The 18,215-nt window shown below is 36.6% G+C and overlaps 1 protein-coding gene across 1 annotated transcript in view; it reads right to left on the reverse strand.

The window, feature by feature from the left end:
- PHF20L1 (PHD finger protein 20 like 1) overlaps window positions 1-18,215 on the reverse strand; it is a 78,458-nt gene that overhangs the window by 18,118 nt on the left and 42,125 nt on the right. The window contains exons 7-11 of the mRNA XM_063451044.1: window positions 16,591-16,701; window positions 15,075-15,157; window positions 4,649-4,850; window positions 2,153-2,320; window positions 1,405-1,596 (exon numbers count right to left, since the gene is read on the reverse strand). Of these exons, the coding sequence (XP_063307114.1) occupies window positions 1,405-1,596; window positions 2,153-2,320; window positions 4,649-4,850; window positions 15,075-15,157; window positions 16,591-16,701 (756 nt within the window). The remainder of the gene's footprint in view (window positions 1-1,404; window positions 1,597-2,152; window positions 2,321-4,648; window positions 4,851-15,074; window positions 15,158-16,590; window positions 16,702-18,215) is intronic.

Raw genomic sequence — 18,215 nt, forward strand, 5'->3', positions numbered from 1 at the left:
GTTTTTGAGAATTGGAGGAAGTGGATCATCTCCATCAAAAAAAGCAGAATTTTAAGTTTGTTAATGCTTTTTTTCAAACACCAGAATCTACCGAATGTACTGTAAAGGATTGTCAGCTGTAGCCTAGAGTGCCCTTTTAGTGTGCCCAGGGCACAGCCAAGATTGGCAAGAGACTGACCTCATGCCATCATATAAGGAAAGGAAAAACATCTTCATTATCTCTGGAAACATGGAACTATTCAGGCAAAACCCGAGAAATCACAAACAAGGAGAGACATTTACATTGTTAAAAAAAAGCCAGCCTTTAAAAGGGAATTCCTATGTATGAGAGAAGTTGTATACTCCCATAATTCTCTGCCAATAGAATCGTAATATTAACAAAGCACCATGGGAACTGTAGTTTCACAAAAGTCAGTGGTTTTCTGATGTGAACAATTTGGACCAAAGAACACAAGAGGGAAAATAGACCGTGCTTCCAGATGAGGATTGTCCAATTACTGTAGAGTAGTAACTGGCAAGGAATAACTGAAATATTTGTGTCTGGCACAGAGGGGGTTAAACTGCTTATCACCAATTCATTTGTTGCTAAGCGATGTTTCCAAGTAGTAGATTTATTTGTGCACTTTGTGGATCATAATGAAATACCCTAGCAACTGACAGAACATCACTAGAACACTTCAAAAGGGGGACTTGTCAAGGAAAATAAATCTAATTGAGGAGAAAAATAGGCCTGACAGGGCCTATGTTAATATGTATACGTTCTCAAACGCCGGTTTACTTTAAATGTAAACTTTGCTAATTGTGTATTAATTAGCCTCTTGGAGCCAGGACCAGCTACGTAAAGATTCGTAAACGGTTATGTATATATTTATTAAAGATTGTGTGTTATGGCTCTGTACCTACCCTCATAATTCAATCGAGAATACAGGAAAATTACATTTTATAAACTAGCAAAACAAAGAGTGAGACAGCAATAAAATAAAATCTCAATTTAAAAGTCATATCATTATTATTGTGTATATTTATGAATGGTGGCAGGGGGTGACATTAAATTGTCCAATAACAATTACAGAAAGAACACTAATGAAATTAACAGAAATATGAAAAGACACAAATTGGTATTGCATAACTAGTTGAATTCTAACATTCTATACTCCCATGAATCACCATGCAACATGGAATGCTCTGCTTCCTAAGAAATGGTAAATACATATCTGGTTTTCTTTTAGTAAGTCGGACATCACATTTGAATAGTATCTTTAAAGACCAGATTGTGATGATGGCAAAGACCCTCAAAGGTACTTAAGTGGGGGTCAGAAAGAGAGACAAACAAACATATTGTTAGACTTACAAAGAGAAACAAGCTGAACGAGTGTACACTACATTTTTTATTATTTATTTTACCTGAAGAAGTTGAAGCTATCCTGCCATCAGCTACAGCTTTGGAAGAATAGGTTATTTGAATATTTTCCTTTTCTTTATGGGGACTGTCAATGAGAGAACTGGACTCTGGGACTAAAGGTGTTGTATGCTCCACACTACGCCTTAGATCAAGAGGTTCAGGCTTCTCTGGTGGTATATAGGCAACATCAGGTACTACACAAACAAAGAATGTGACAATGCATTATAATACGATGTTCAATGGGACAGACATGCAAGAAAATCTACTATTCCTCCACCAGAATCTGATGATGGCAAGGGATACACTCTTGTAGTGTAGAATTGGACAGACGCTGACAAGAACTAAAATTCACAACAGAGTCCAATAACAGGTACTGTTACATTCATTTTTAATCTTGAGATCAAAAAAAGTAAAATTGTTTAGGTCCAAAACAAATTAACTGTGCATAACCTAAAGAGAAATATCACTTTTTTTCCCCGCAATGCATAAATGAGATAGACAGACAGATCTGTGCAGTGGGCCAACTAAGACATCTTTAAATATCTATATTAAAAAGGCTAAATCATGCTTTCACAGCTTCCTTCACAATAATAATTTAGGACGAGCCAAATTTTGAGCAGTCTAAAGATTAAAATAAAAAAATGGGGTAAACAGCTGTTGCTCTCAGTAATGTACGTAAAGGGCCATCTGGCTAAATAGGTGTTAGATAGGAGACCCTGACGATTAAAATACATTAAATGAGTCCATTACCCTTGGCTACTGAAAGATCTTGTGACGTCTGAGGATAACTTGTCATTCCTTTTCCGTCACTCACAGAAGGACAGGGGGTTTCAGCCACAGGGGTAGATAGTCGTCCTGATCGCCTTCGGCGATTGTTGTGTCCGGAAGACCTAGAGAGATTCGTGGGCTGTGTCACACCTATAAAAGAAGATCTTTCAATGATTATGGAAACAAGAAAGGTCACGCACCTGGTTAAACTGTTTAAGCCCTTTCACATCTAATGGCACACATACATTTCTGTATGGCATAGAAGGACTAATGATACAATGTTCATTAGGAATACCACTTAACTGTTGTAATGAGACCAGATGGGATGTACGGAGAATTTGTTTTCTAGTACAGAGCTTCAGTGTAGGGCTCTTGAAGCAGCTATTCAGGAGGCCGTCTCAATATTATTTATATAGGGTTTACATTATTAGCCCCAATTTGAAAACTATAAATACTTTTTCCTAGTTTCTATGAACAATAAATTGTGAATTGTGCAAGGATGCCATAATTCTATTGTTAAGGATTTAAGCATAACATTATTTTTGGAGAACATACTTTGCGAACAGTAAAATATACCATCTGTGCTGTTTTCTTATTCAGCTGGAATGAATTGCAATTTGCAATCCATGTAATTTTGTAACAAGTTCTCAGTTGATATATAGAAATAAACAAGTTATGTTAAAGAAATGGACATACACACTTGTGCACAAACAAAAACAAACGAGGACACCAGCGGCCTATATTTAAAAGTCTCTGATTTTTAGTATCACAAAGTACGTCCATTAAACTGTAATAAACATTTCGTTTTTTGCTTAATAAAAATGTAAACTAAAAAAAGTTACATAGGGAAATATTGAGGCGTTAAAATGAATGCATTATGGCAATACCAGCAAAGTTTTGCAAAAATCGGACAACGACGCGCGTGCGTGTGTGTGTGTAGGCTTATTGCACACTTTCACCTATTTAAAAATACAGTAACAAAACAAAAAAAAACACATTTTAATTATGATGGTGGTTGGAAGCGGAATAATAAATGTCTCTCCTACTTGTCAGCAAACAGGCAGGTAACGATACACATTGAAACCAGAGATAAACCTAATCTATTACTATTCTGTCAGTTTATACTAAGACAATAAAAAGTACTGCGAAGTTCTGCTTATCGTACATTTCTATATTATGCCTTCAAAGGACAGATATGCAGATTATCCTATCAACTTATGTCAAAACATTAAAACCTTATAAATGAATATGAGAGCTCTCTTGAAGCAGAGATTCACAGAGACACACAATAGGTACACTGTGTTCAGTTAGTTATGCTATATTTTAATAACAGTACTTCGTTTTGCTCCCTTTCGGCTCCTCAAAAAAAGTCTGCAGCATTTAAATTTTCCCCTTAAAACTATTGCAGTGCACGATGACTTGCGTTTATGGGAATTGTAGTTCAGCTGATTTCTACAACAGAAATCTAAACTATATATGCCACAAATATTTCTGCGCAAATTAAGCAACGCTTATGAGATAAACTCAGGAGTGCAACTGCAAATTACTTGGACTGAATCACTGCAGAAGCTGCACGGCCAGGAAACTTGCAGCAAATTACAAAGATGTGCTGTGTCTGCTTTAATTGTACACCACATCTTAAATTTGGCAAATAGCTGCCTTTATTTAAAAAGATAAAATCGTAATGCTTTTAATGGGGTTGAATAAAAGTATAGACATCATGCATTTAATCATATAAAGTGGTGGTTGCATTACTAGATCTGTGACCATTCACATGCTATCATGTGCTATAACAAGGTATTCGGGGAGATTTTTCTTTCTCTTCAACTTTGCAAAAAAAGGTAACAAAAAAATAAAAATAAAAAGCACCGATTAGCATGTTCAATTTCCAAGTATATAAGTTAAGGTGAATAAGAGGATAAAACTATCCCTATATAAGATAAGGTGAATAAGAGGATAAAACTATCCCTATATAAGATAAGGTGAATAAAAGGATAAAACTATCCCTATATAAGATAAGGTGAATAAGAGGATAAAACTATCTATGAATGGAGTCAAAACAACAAAACTTTGATTTTCAAACTTTGAAGTGGCTGAAATTTCCATTGGTTTAAAGACTAGCAACTTTTAAAAAAATAATAATAATAAAAATAACAAATCAGCCTGCTAGCCATTGTGTTATGTTCTAAAATAATTCAGCAGTTTAAGATTGCTTTTCCACTATATATTTCTACACACCTGCCTTGACCCTCTTCACTGGACACTCCTGAACACAATGCTTACCAGCGGGCCACCGGTTCACTTGTTTCTTTTTCATTTGAATTAACACAATAAATTAACATTGTGAGCCCATGTTTTGTGTTTGTTTTTTTGATTCATACAAAGTGTCAGCTGTGTTATTTGAGACATAAAATAATGTATCTGGCAGTTTTATCCATGCTATGTGTGTACAATGGGTTATAAGTGTCATGTCCTCGCCTTGCGTTAAGTCTGGAGATATAAGGGGTACTGGGGATTTTTTACACCCGGAGACGTCCCCAGGTTCACGTCTGTCTTTCTTGGTACGAGCCTTCCCTGACGGAGACAAAGCTGTCGGGATCAGCGAGGGTTTCAATGTGATGCCATCATGGCAAACACCAGCTTCATTTTGTTTCTGACTCTGAGGTTTGGGAGAAATCTCCTGAATGAAAGAAAATAAGATGACAGTTTAATTGGCATACATTCTGCTTTTATGCATCAGACAATGTGATTTCCTTTTGAAGTATAAAAAAACCTGTTAATGTGTGTTCACAGCAAGAGAAATGATTCCATGCAGTTTATGGATAGAGTAAGCATATAACCACATTCTAACCTACTTGACTAAAATAAAATCAACGTTAAAGCGAACACGGACTTGCAAATGTGCCCTTTCTTTACAGAAAAGTTTTTGAGATTTTCCAGCTCTGACCTACTAATTGTATTGTATCTTAATTCTTTTGGGCAGGGGTAAAAAGTTACACATTGAGATGTAAAAAAAAAAAAAAAAAAAATGGAATCCCATTAATTGTATGTTCTGTTTAGCTGACACAAAGTGTACCTGCAACACACGCATATACCTGCGTGTAACGGGTATGTAAAATAAAATTACTGCACGGATTTCAAATGGTTGAGAAGGCAGACAACAATTTTGTTGATAACCGTACGATAAATTAAAGACTCAATAGTACCCACAACTTTCAGTTCAACAACCAAAATTAATGTCAGTAAGAAAACATTGTTTCGGAGGATGTTGCATGATGTGCTAGATAATTATGCGTTGGGCAACTCTTGATTTAGTCAGCGACAAATTGACTAAGAACAAAATGAGCAGTCTAGCATGTTTTAGAGAACCAGAGTGAATGACTCAATCAGTTGCTTATCTTTACTTTATGTAGCACACAAAGAAAAGGAACGCATCTCAGGAATTATACAATATCAGCCATGATTACGTTAAATAAAAGGTGTTTGATCTTAACTTTTGGGAATATCAAATTTTGACATTCTTTAGAAATCGCACTGGGGTTTTTCCCAATAATCTAAAAGAAAACTAGGGTTGCCATATTTAAATTTGAACACCATCACACATAAAATATGCATATTGCAGAATTGTTTTTGAACAACTGCAAACTGCATATTTCATTGGCCCCCAAAGCATTTTCTATTTAATTTTTAAGTGTGTTTCCATGTTTACGCAAGAAACAACCTATGCCACTTCATAATAGCAAAAATATGTCACCAGCAGAATGGCAAAGTTCATATTGAAAGAAAAACACAGGCATACAATGTATGTAAATGTTTCTATTAAGTGGAGGGATAGAAGTAAGCGGTTAAGTTAAAAATAAGGACAAGAAATATCAATTTTAAAATTTAGACATCTGAAAAATGGAATGAAATTAACCTTAGTACAAAACATTAAGTGAATGTTCGTACAAGGAAACATGACAATTATAAATATGTAAAAAAATTTATATACCGTAGGTTAATTTTTCAACCGTTACAGAAACATTAAAAAGAAAAAAAAGTTTTAGAAATGATATGGTATACTTTGTCTTGCAATATTTTATAGAAAGTCTGAAAAATTAGCATAGTGGTTCACAAAAAGGAGAGAAGTCACCAATGGAATGTACTCTGTAAAAACAGAACACTTTGATAAGTCTTCTCTACTGTCTGTATGCTTGTATACGACAAATACAGTTACACCAATTATCTGTACTGTAGAGGGCAAAGCATGAGACTACTGCAGTGTGCACAAATCCATGCAATGGACTCTGTGCTCTGAGTTCTCAAAGCCATCTGCCATTTACAATACATCTGCAGAGATGTAGAGGGACACAATGGAACCCAGCAGAGAAAATTGTTGCTTTGAAAGATGGATGTCGTTGCTGGGATATTAAACAAGGTTTTCTAGGCTAAACTTCATTTTACGGTGCAAAATGAATGTTGGTTTAACTAATATCACTATTTTGGAGGGGAGGTAAAATGAAGAAAATGATATGAAGCTTTAGTTCCGGAGCACTTAAATTGAAACCAAACAGGAGTAATCGTACTAACCAAGTAACTGTCAGGAAAGTGGGGGGGGGGGGAGGGGAAAGTACATGGCATGGAAGTCTAGAATGACTATCTAGAGATTGATAAATTAAACAGGCATACGTGCACATTTACTGGGTCTATTAAAGTAACACTGCACAAAGCTGTATTCCTTACACTATAGGAGCCTTTAAAACAGACGTCAAATCGTACAGCGGCACAAAGATTATTTTTGTAAACATTTGTATGATAACACTGTGGATACATTTCTACATATTTCCTATTGAGAATCATAACGTTTCCCTACCTATCTGTTGTAAAAAAAAAAAAAAAAAAAAAGTCTAGATTTATTCCATTTTCCAAGTTACTTGATGTCAATGATTGGCTTTTCCTGGTGACTCGCAATACTTACTGTACCAAACTTCTGTCTTACAACGGCAGGCAAGACATTTATTTTATGATGACAATCTCTGATGTTTAATAACTCAAAGGCAATAACAGAGATAAACACAACCCAGGGGCAAAGCTTTAAAAGGGGAGCACACAACAAGAAAACCACACAGTGATATTTTAGCTGAAAGGTCTGTGCTCAGAACTTGCTTCACAAATGTTCTTCATGGAGAAGTCCCAATGTCCCAATGTCCCAAATCTAACTCATGCAACATTTCACGAGCACTGTGAATAAGCTTCACTTACAAATTGTCAACTTGTAATATATCAATGATTATTAGTTTGTTTGTTTTTCAGTTCTTTAAAGATTTATTTTTTATTATTATTATTATTATTATTATTATTTTTAATGGCAGCCCCCACCACTTGCACACATTTTATCAACAGTTACATTTATGAGAATAACATACAACACAAGCCAAAATAAAAAAGGTTATTTGGAAACTGATTTAGAAACCTCTGTGTATTTTGAGATGTTGTAATGAACGATGCAAAGTACACTTAATTGCCAAAAAACAGAATCAAGATATATTTTTCCTTTTTGTCTTGTTGGTGCATAGGGCAGCAAGTTAGACTTTGAAAACAATCTTCCAAAAAGAGTGCAGATATTTTTGGGGGCGATCTTCAAAATTCCATCTTCCTTCTAGACAACTGAATGCCCAGGAAGTGATAAGATTTTTTTTTTTATAAACCGTCTGCTTGATAGTTGATGCATAGAGTTTCATTTAGCAATGAGGAATGGCAGAAAGTCGTAGATCCAGCGATAGACAGATACCAAGTTCCTTTAAGCACAGACTTAAGGCTAGGACACGGCATTACACTTCAATCAATCAATGAAAAGCTGCAGTTCACATTAATTATAGCCACAACACGTAAATAAACATTTTTTTATTGCACGTTTTCACACTGGTGAAAGGCATCAACTACAACAAACTCAATTTCTGCATACATTGTCAGCTCTATAAGAAAAGTCACATTGTTCCTTTACAGAAATTTTGTTCTAATAAAAAATAAAAACAAAAATCTCCCTACGACAGGCATCACTCACAAAAACACTACCACATATGCAATTTGTTCTCATAAAAAAAAGCACGACAACAATTTTGCAATGCATGACCCTGGATACAGTATGGTATATTGGTTTGTATTAAATGGGAAACCTTAGCATCAGAATACCAATGATTGCCATTAAAAGCACATTAAAAATATTACATTTTCTATCTATTTTGTTTATTAAAATAAGCTTTTTAATCAAAAGCACTTTTATAAAATATTCAAGATTAAACTAAATGGATGGTGGGGAGTGATTCCTGAAAATACTGGAATCCGAGTCAGATCTTAAAAAAAAAAAATAAAAGGATTGGTAAATGTAAGGAATTCTGAACTAAATTGGCTAAAATAAATATAATTGTAATGTATCACTGTTATTTTAGGAATCGTGATAAATTAGCATCAATACAGACGTCGTTTTGTCTTGCAAACTACACATCAAATTATGTGCCTGAAAAATTGAGGGTTCTGTGGCACGTGATTAAATTCAATCCCACTAAAAAAAAAAAAAAAATGTAAAAAACCCTAGAAAAAAGTTAAGCCCGTGTAAGAGTTCCCATGTAAAACAATCACAAGTCAGAAAATAAACATATCCAATTGGAATACATATGGCTCAACAAGCACGGCAGGATTAGAATTCCCAACCACTAGATACCTGATGTGTTGTAGTATGCTGTTTTTTTCTTTTAACTATGCAACAAATATTCATTAATGAGGAAAAACATTGGTTTAGAATAAAACAGTTGGGAAACAAAATCTAATAATTACATTACAAATAATTATAGGCTAACATGAAAAAACATAAAACCAAATATGTAAACTTAATGGAAAAAAATGCTTCTTTTGTTATTTTTACTTTTTCTGCAGAGTTTCTAATATTCTTTCTGACATTTTTTTGTTGGATATAAAATGTGAGGATCCTAAAAACATTAACTATCCCGAAAGATACCGGTCTCGATGCAACCATGACACTGTGTTAGCAGTACTGGACCTAGAGCTTAGAAAACACATCTATTCTTCAGGTTTTTGAACGGAGAAGTATCATTCTGATTTTCTTTTTTCCAAAGACTTGTTAGCATATTATTAAAAGAGCCAAAGACTGAATGTGACCAAGCCACTACCTTTGTAGGAGGGTCAAGGAATAAAATAATCTTGTTTTGCTATTTCAAAGACTACTTGGGGGGAGATCACTGTTTACGCCTAGAAAGCGAATCCTCCATATAATACTCATAACATAGAAACGGACTATAAAGACAAAATTTAAAGAAAAGAGTATTTGTGTATGATATAGGGGCTGTACAAGGCTTAAAGGGACACTAAACGCACACAGACCAATTAATCCCATTGAAGCGGTCTGGGTGCAGTGTCCCTGTCCCATTGCTTAGCCCTAGAATGTAAAACACTGCAGTTTCAGAAAAAATGAAATGTTTATATTGCGTGGCTAAGAGTGCCTCTTGTGGCTGTCTACCAGACACCCACTAGAGGCGCTTAATACTGTTTCACAGGGTTTAACTCCATAAAACGACAATGGACATCCAGTGTCTTCAAATCCTCCATAGGAAAGCACTGATTAAAGGTTTTCCTAAGCGAAAGCTCTAATGCGCACGCAGCACTCGCTGGGCATGCGCATTAGGTTTCCAAATCGAAATTACATTGGCAGAGCCCAATCCAGCACCGAGGAACATCAGCGATGGAATCAGGTAACTGAAAAATGGGCTCTTTTCACGGAGAGGACAGGGGGAGTAGGGGCACAGGTAAACTATAGTGTTAGGATACAGTTTTGTTTTCCTAACATTATAGTGTTCCTTTTAAAGGCCACATCCTCACAAGGACATAATACAGCGACAGTGAATAAATGAAGGACAAGGTCATGTGGTTTATTTAAAGGGGCACTATAGTCACCTGAACAACTTCGGCTTAATGATTGGTTGTAATAATGGTTGTTCAGGTGAGAACTATAGCTCCCTGCAGCCTCTCTCATGTAAACACTGTATTTTCTGAGAAAATACAGTGTTTACATTGAAAGCTAGGGACACCTCCAGTTGCAGTCACTCAGAGTGAACCAGAGGGACTTCAGAGTTGATGGAGGCATAATATTCAATTCATCTCTATGAGGAGATGCTGATTGGCCAGGGCTGTGTTTGAATCATGCTGGCTCTGCCCCTGATCTGCCTTTTTATCAGTCTCAGCCAATCCTATGAGGAAGCACTGTGATTGGATCAGGCTACCACATGTCAGCAGACTGCTTGTTTTTCTGAGTCTAACAGCATGCAGAGTTACAGCTTCTGGCTTGAAAACCGTAAGATTTTTACTATATTTATGGAGGCATGAGGGGCCCAGGGGGGCTAGATGGTGGTGTTAACACAATAGGGCCAGGAATACATGTTTGTGTTCCTGACCCTATAGTGATCCTTTAACAAAGCTCAAATGGCAATATTAACCCCTTAAGGACCAAACTTCTGGAATAAAAGGGAATCATGACATGTCACACACGTCATGTGTCCTTAAGGGGTTAAAGGAACACTATAGTCACCTAAATTACTTTAGCTAAATAAAGCAGTTTTAGTGTATAGATCATTCCCCTGCAATTTCACTGCTCAATTCACTGCCATTTAGGAGTTAAATTACTTTGTTTCTGTTTATGCAGCCACACCTCCCCTGGCTATGATTGACAGAGCCTGCATGAAAAAAAAACTGGTTTCACTTTCAAACAGATGTAATTTACCTTAAATAATTGTATCTCAATCTCTAAATTGAACTTTAATCACATACAGGATGCTTTTGCAGGGTCTAGCAAGCTATTAACAGAACAGGGGATAAGGAAATCTTAATTAAACAGAACTTGCAATAAAGAAAGTCTAAATAGGGCTCACTTTACAGGAAGTGTTTATGGAAGGCTGTGCAAGTCACATGCAGGGAGGTGTGACTGGGGTTCATAAACAAAGGAATTTAACTCCTAAATGGCAGAGGATTGAGCAGTGAGGCTGCAGGGGCATGTTCTATACACCAAAACTGCTTCATTAAGCTAAAGTTGTTCAGGTGACTATAGTGTCCCTTTAACCCCTTAAGGACACATGACATGTGTGGCATGTCATGATTCCCTTTTATTCCAGAAGTTTGGTCCTTAAGGGGTTAAAGGTCAATGAATATTCTAGAGATCGTTTGCTGAAGAAGAAGAAAAAAAGTTGAAACATTTTGTTTCACTAAAATATATATATATATAGCTTTAGTGTTGCTATCCCAGTTATCTTTATAACCCCTGCCCATTTCTCCCCCATATGTATTTAAAAAAAAAAAATGAAATGTTTGCTTACCTTTTTACATTAGGAGCTGCTTTCTCTTTGCCTCCCGCGACGTCATGGAGAAGGCATGGGAGATCAGATGGAATCAATGCTTTTCTATGGGGGCTTCCGCGTCACATGACCGAGCTTTACTAGGTCAGTGCTGCAGATATACATCGAGTGGCTGTCAGAATGTCAGCCACTAGAGGTGGATTTAACCCTCAATGTACACATTGACATTTTTTAAAAAAAATACTAGGTTAAATAGACTACTGCACAAGGGAACTTCATTGAGATAAAGTGCCCTGGGTGACTTTAGTGGTCCTTTAAAGGGACATCATAAGCACCAAAACAACTTCAGCATAATTATTATTATTGACAGAGCACCAACAAATTCTGCAGCACTGTACAATGGGTGGACTAACAGACACATACTTGTAATAACAGGAGTTGGACGCTCAGGAACAGAGGGGTTGAGGGCCCTGCTCAATGAGTTTACATGCTAGAGGGAGTGGGGTATAGTGACAAAACATAAGGGTGAGGTAGAAAAGTATTCACAGAAGGCTTAGTGGTTGGTTTTATTTTTTGAATTACACAGTTGCAGGAGAGGAAGTATGGTGGGAAAGCTATTGACACTTTGGTTGATATGGCTTCCTGTAAAAGTGAGTTTTCAAAGTTTTTGTTAAGGAGTGGAGACTGGGTGAAAGTGTAATGGAGAAGGGAGGTCCACAGGAACTGTGCAGCCCTAAAGAAGTCTTGAAGGCAAGCATCAGAGGTGGGAGCACATAAAGAGGATAGACGCTTCGGCAAAGCATAGGGGCCTAGGTGGGACATACTTGTGTATTAGGGAGGATAGGTAGGTTTGCAACATTGCGTAGAGATTTGTAAGCAAGTTCCAGGATCTTAAATTGGGCCCTATATACAGATGAGCAGTGAGACTACATGGGGTATCCTCTATACACTAAAACCATTTCATTAAGCCAAAGTTGTTTAGGTGCTTAGAGTATCCCCTACTAAATGAATATCAATGGCTCAAATAGTCTGGGATTGAACATTTGGTGTCACGTTTATTTCAGATATCAGCATCTAGCTCCATTCAGAATTTATAAACAATATGTTGTACTACAGATCAATTCTTTAAGGAGCAATTTGAAAATATAGAAAACTATCACAGGATGTTTAAATATGTGGTCTATAACCAGAGAACAACCTTAATATTTATTGAACATGGATTGTCAAACAGGCGAGAAAGATATATATATATATATATAAAATATAGTATTTAGCAAAACTGAAGAGGACAGGATGGGCGAGGAGAAACATCTAAAAAAGTTAATTCACATAAATACTAGTAGGAAGAAGTATTTTTTTATTCTAAAATAACTCAGAGGTGGTTGAGTTGCCTAGCCAAAAGGGAGCTTGTTGACTGATGAAGACCAACTTATGTGACATTTAAAGGAACACCCAACATGTATAAATTTACTTATTTTTAACAATAGAATGCTCTTGTCTGTGTTTAGATTACTCGTTCAGCCTTTTATTTCAGTGCTGCTATCTCTCATTGACATCATGATGACTTCAATGATGAGTTTTGTCCAACCTGATGTTTCTTGTTGCAAAGCATTGGATGCGTTTGGTATTACCATGAAGGACGTGATTACATCAATCATGGAGAAAGAGCCTGTAGTAGATTTCAGTCTGATAGCTACTAGAGTCATAGTTTCCGACAAACTTGAACATTGTCCAATACATGGGAGAGTATCAGTGTGCCAAAATCATTTCACAAAAAGTAAAATTTGGTGTCCCTTTAATCAGCACCATGATAGTTTTACTACAGCAGTAGACTAAGCAATAAAGGGATATTATGTCATAAAAAGGTATGTAAATTCACTATTTAGATTAACTTGATTATATCCGTTGTCAAGGCGTAATTCCTATGCACAATTACAAACACACTTGAGATTTATTTGCCAACACAGGTATTGCAAATAATGGGAGAATGGAGGTCAACATAATGGAAAGTGGGGAGAAAACAATAAGGCCAAGATAACGAGGCTGTAAACGTTAAACCTAGACCTTGCAATTCACTTGTGCCACAGAGCCTTGATTCCTACAGTACCTGGATGGGGGTATTCAAACACCACATCAAAAATACTAATACCACCAGATCATTTTCAGACTTTCTCTACACAAAATACTATACAGTTCTATGTTTTTGGATCTCTCCCACCTACTACTAATACTTACAAAGTTTTCTGGGAAGCCTACAAAGGTGACCGCTTTGGGACATTCAGCCTGGGCGTGGGAGCTTGGATTTTTCTACAATATATTAAAATGAATTTAGAGTTACATTTCCAATTAACATTCTAGTAAATATCTTTGCCCCAAGTCAGTAATACTCAAGCCATTCAGGGATGCAAGAAAACACATTGCATCGGCATCTTAGCATAGTGTCTTGTTTATTAATCCTAGCTTGAATGTAGAACAAATCCAGCCATAAAGAAAAGGAGTTGCAGGTTTATTCACTGAACGGAGAATTGTGAAAATCTGACCAAAGGTCAAAGTATTCCAGCTGGCCAAATGAGAATTTCTCTTCCTTTAATTTAGCTTGGCTTAACATTTTTAAAATTTCTTCTCAAATCTCCACAATTCTTGGTTTAGTGAATACACTAGAATGTTCCTACTGGAATCGTAATACAAGAAAAAACTGTTGATATTTTATTGTTGAGTAGTATTTAGTTTTGAACTCCTTAACCTTTCAACAATTAAGTTCAATCTAAAAGTTGCCCACCACACAATAAGTGCAATATAGTCCTGCTCAGAAGAGCTTACAATCTAATTTAAGTGCAGGAGAACCATGGCGAGTGACTTCTTCAAAGCTCACAATCACAGAAGATTACAGAATTTCAAAACTTTTCAATAAAATTCATTTTTACCTCCTCTTTACATCTACTCTACAGATCAACAGCTGTCATTGTTAACTTTATGCTCCAATACACATTTGAAAGCATTTTTTTTTTTTTATCTTTTAAGGAGTAACATGTTCTTGTTTAAGTCACCTGACTTCACAGTGAATTTAACAGCACTTTAATGTATCGCCCCAGTTGGTTTTTAATCAGATATTACAATTGGTCTTATATTACAAAGTAAACAACAGACACTGTGAAAAGTGAAGTCAACGGGCAAGAAAAAAAAGGCAAGACTCCAACTTGATTCTGCATTTGAGAGTAATTGTATAATAAAAACTACTGCTAGTAAACATACAGTATTAAAAACCTGACTCCATGTCTGCAAGAGGCTTCTATCCAGTCCGCGTTTAGCTATTGCTGCTCCAAAGCATTCTGATGTAAAGAACTCAAGCAAGCAAGTTTGATTTGGTGTGGGAGGATAGTAAAATATAAAATGGACTGGAATCGGCCCCACAACCAGGAGGCAGATTTAGAATACTTACAACAAGCTTTTGATTTCTGCACATCAAAAGCATTGCACCATAAACAGGCACTGATTTGGAGTATTTCTGAACAGGTTCAGTAAGTTACAGCCCTGTGGTAGGTCCCTGCTGGGATCTCATTTCATACCTCCTCCAGCCTTGAAGTCATTTCGGCAGCATGCTCCTTCTTTTCCGCGTCATCCAACTCAACGGCTTTTGAAGCCAGCAACCCTTATAAAAGAATGGAAAAACGTTTTTAACCACAAAAATATAACGTGACTTAAATCCCCTAATGTCCCAATTAGATAATATTCATCTAAGCAAGCCACAGTAAATGTGGCTGTAATTACCACTTAGAATCGACCATTGGCCCTACTGGAGGGCGACATCTTGAAATTTCAGTTTTACTACAAAATATCATTTTAAAAAATTGATTTAGTAACTACTCAGCCATTTGAAATCATGGCTTAAATATATATCTATATATGAAAATATATGAATTTGGTTTTCTTCCTACAAATAAAGTGGAAGGCTATTTACATGGAGAGCAAAGCAAACTGTGGTTCATGTCCTGATAAAATGACTGTGAAGTGGGAACACAGTACAATTAAGTGTTTGTCTAGTGTGTCCACAGCACAACTGAGTGGGGGAACTAAGTGTTCCTTAAGAGCTTTGCTCGCTCATGTTCGTCGTGCTTAATGTGTTTCAGTTAGAAGGTAAGATTTCAGAAGAATCTTGAGATGATTGTGCATTCATCTGCTCCACATGGCCGCCTTTTAATGATCATTATTATTTATAGAGCTCCAGCACAGTCCACATTACTGTACAAGCGGGATAAAAACAATTCAAACAAATTCAGGGGGGGGGGGGGGGGGGGGAGGGGTGGAACACGTTAAGATTCTGGAGATACAGGAGATGAGAAAGGGCCGTCATCAGATGAGCCTAGACACTTCTACGTGACAAGATTTAGAAAGTATTCAGGTTATACAATGTCTACCAATTTTATTTCAGACTCTATATTCACCAGTCCAAATCTATCACTAGTTTATAAGCAGCATTTTTCCGGAACCAAGTAATTAGTGGAACAAGTTTAGACAGAGGTAAACACAATGTGAGGAGCGCTTGCAGTCTAAAAGACACACAGCACAGTTCCGTATGTTTACAATGGAAGCTAAAGCTTGGTGCGGTTAATTCATTTTTGTGTTACGTTTATTCAATTTGCAGTATAACTAAGCACTTGGTAGTAGTTTCATTCATGAATTCAGCGACAAAGCACACCATTTCAGAAAGTCTACTTATACTGGCTGGGGTATGCATCCTCTCTGAAGGCAAGGTGTAAGGAGCAGTGCTTCCAATGGCTGTGAATGTTTGAAAACAGGTAGCAGCTTATAAAGAATAGATTGATATGTGACAGGGACAAGAGGACTCTTTGAGAGCAGTATGTGTTAGTATGGCTTCTTCTGCAGATTTTGCGTGGGTTTATTGAAATCATTCTATTGCTTACTGCTGCAATTCAAACCCCAAACCAGAATCCTTGCAATGTTAGAGTGTTTATCTGACCAGAGGTCTAGTTATTTTTTTTTCCTTTAATTCACAAAATGATTTTGTAACTTCAGCCCAAAATTGATACTATAAAACATGGCAAATCCTGTATATAAAGATACCTGTTATTTTGTTCAGTCGGGCTCTTTTTGCTTGAAACAAACTGGCTTGACTTATTTTCCTCTTTAATAAAAGCTCATCTTCTCGTTGCTGTAGAGGTATCTTTGGAACATCTAATGCAATTTATAAGCAAACACAAGACACAAAATTAAAGAAAATAAAAAGCAATTTGAATCAATAATTTCATAAATATAATAATTTCCAAGTATTTTCCAATTGAATAAATAAAGGACTGGCTGAGCTTCATGTAAACTTTATTCTGCCACTGCTAGAGTGTAAAAGGCCACGATAAGTCATAGGAAGCCAAGAACTATATGCCCAGCGGTATCATAGCTACAACTCACAAGATGGATTCTCAGTCTTACAGCTGGTAAAACATCATGGGAATTAAAGTTCTGATGCAGTGAGGTGATCTACTCCAATCTGGCCCTGGTCTCAGTCATCAATGATACAGAGTCTACTCTTACAAAATAACTGTCACTTGGGCTCCCACGTAGACTTAAAGGGACACTATAATCACCAAAGTAACTTTAGCTTAATGAAGCAGTTTTGGTGTATAGAACATGCCCCTGCAGTGTCACTACTCAATTATCTGCTATTTAGGAGTTAAATCACTTTGTTTATGCAGCACTAGTCACACCTCCCTGCATGTGACTTACACAGTCTTCCTAAATACTTCCTGTAGAGAGTAATCTAATATTTACACTTCCTTTATTACAAATTATGTTTAATTTATAATTTGTCCTGCTCTGTTAATAGCTTGCTGGACCCAGCAGGAGCCTCCTGTATATAGTTTAAGTTAAATTTACTGAGCAGGAGATAAAAAAAAATTAAGAAAGTTACACCTGATAGAAAATGAAACCATTTTGTTTTCATGCATGCTGTGTTTTTATTTATTACTTTTTATACTTTTTGTATTTTATCGGCTTATTCTGCCTAAAATAAATTCTTATTATGCTGATCCTGACCCTTGAAATTCCTTTCTGGGGAGACCTTCAGTTAAAATATATATATATATATATATATATATATATAGATATATATATAGATATATAGATATAGATATATAGATACAGAGAGAGCGAGAGACAGACAGAGAGAGCGAGAGACAGACAGAGAGAGCGAGAGACAGACAGAGAGAGCGAGAGACAGACAGAGAGAGCGAGAGACAGACAGAGAGAGCGAGAGACAGACAGAGAGAGCGAGAGACAGACAGAGAGAGCGAGAGACAGACAGAGAGAGCGAGAGACAGACAGAGAGAGCGAGAGACAGACAGAGAGAGCGAGAGACAGACAGAGAGAGCGAGAGACAGACAGAGAGAGCGAGAGACAGAGAGAGCGAGAGACAGAGAGAGCGAGAGACAGAGAGAGCGAGAGACAGAGAGAGCGAGAGACAGAGAGAGCGAGAGACAGAGAGAGCGAGAGAGCTGCATAAACAGAAACATATGTGATTAAACTAATGGTAGTTAATTGAGCAGTGAAACTACAGAGGCATGATCAATACTCCACAACTGCTTTATTAAGGTAAACGGGTGATGTTAAATATCCATTCCTATCATTGTTTCAATTACAATATCAAAAAAAGCAGACTGTCAACTGAAAATGAGACAGATGCACACCTGACTAAT

Source organism: Pelobates fuscus, chromosome 4 (assembly GCF_036172605.1).
Source record: "Pelobates fuscus isolate aPelFus1 chromosome 4, aPelFus1.pri, whole genome shotgun sequence".
Classification (NCBI taxonomy): domain Eukaryota; kingdom Metazoa; phylum Chordata; class Amphibia; order Anura; family Pelobatidae; genus Pelobates; species Pelobates fuscus.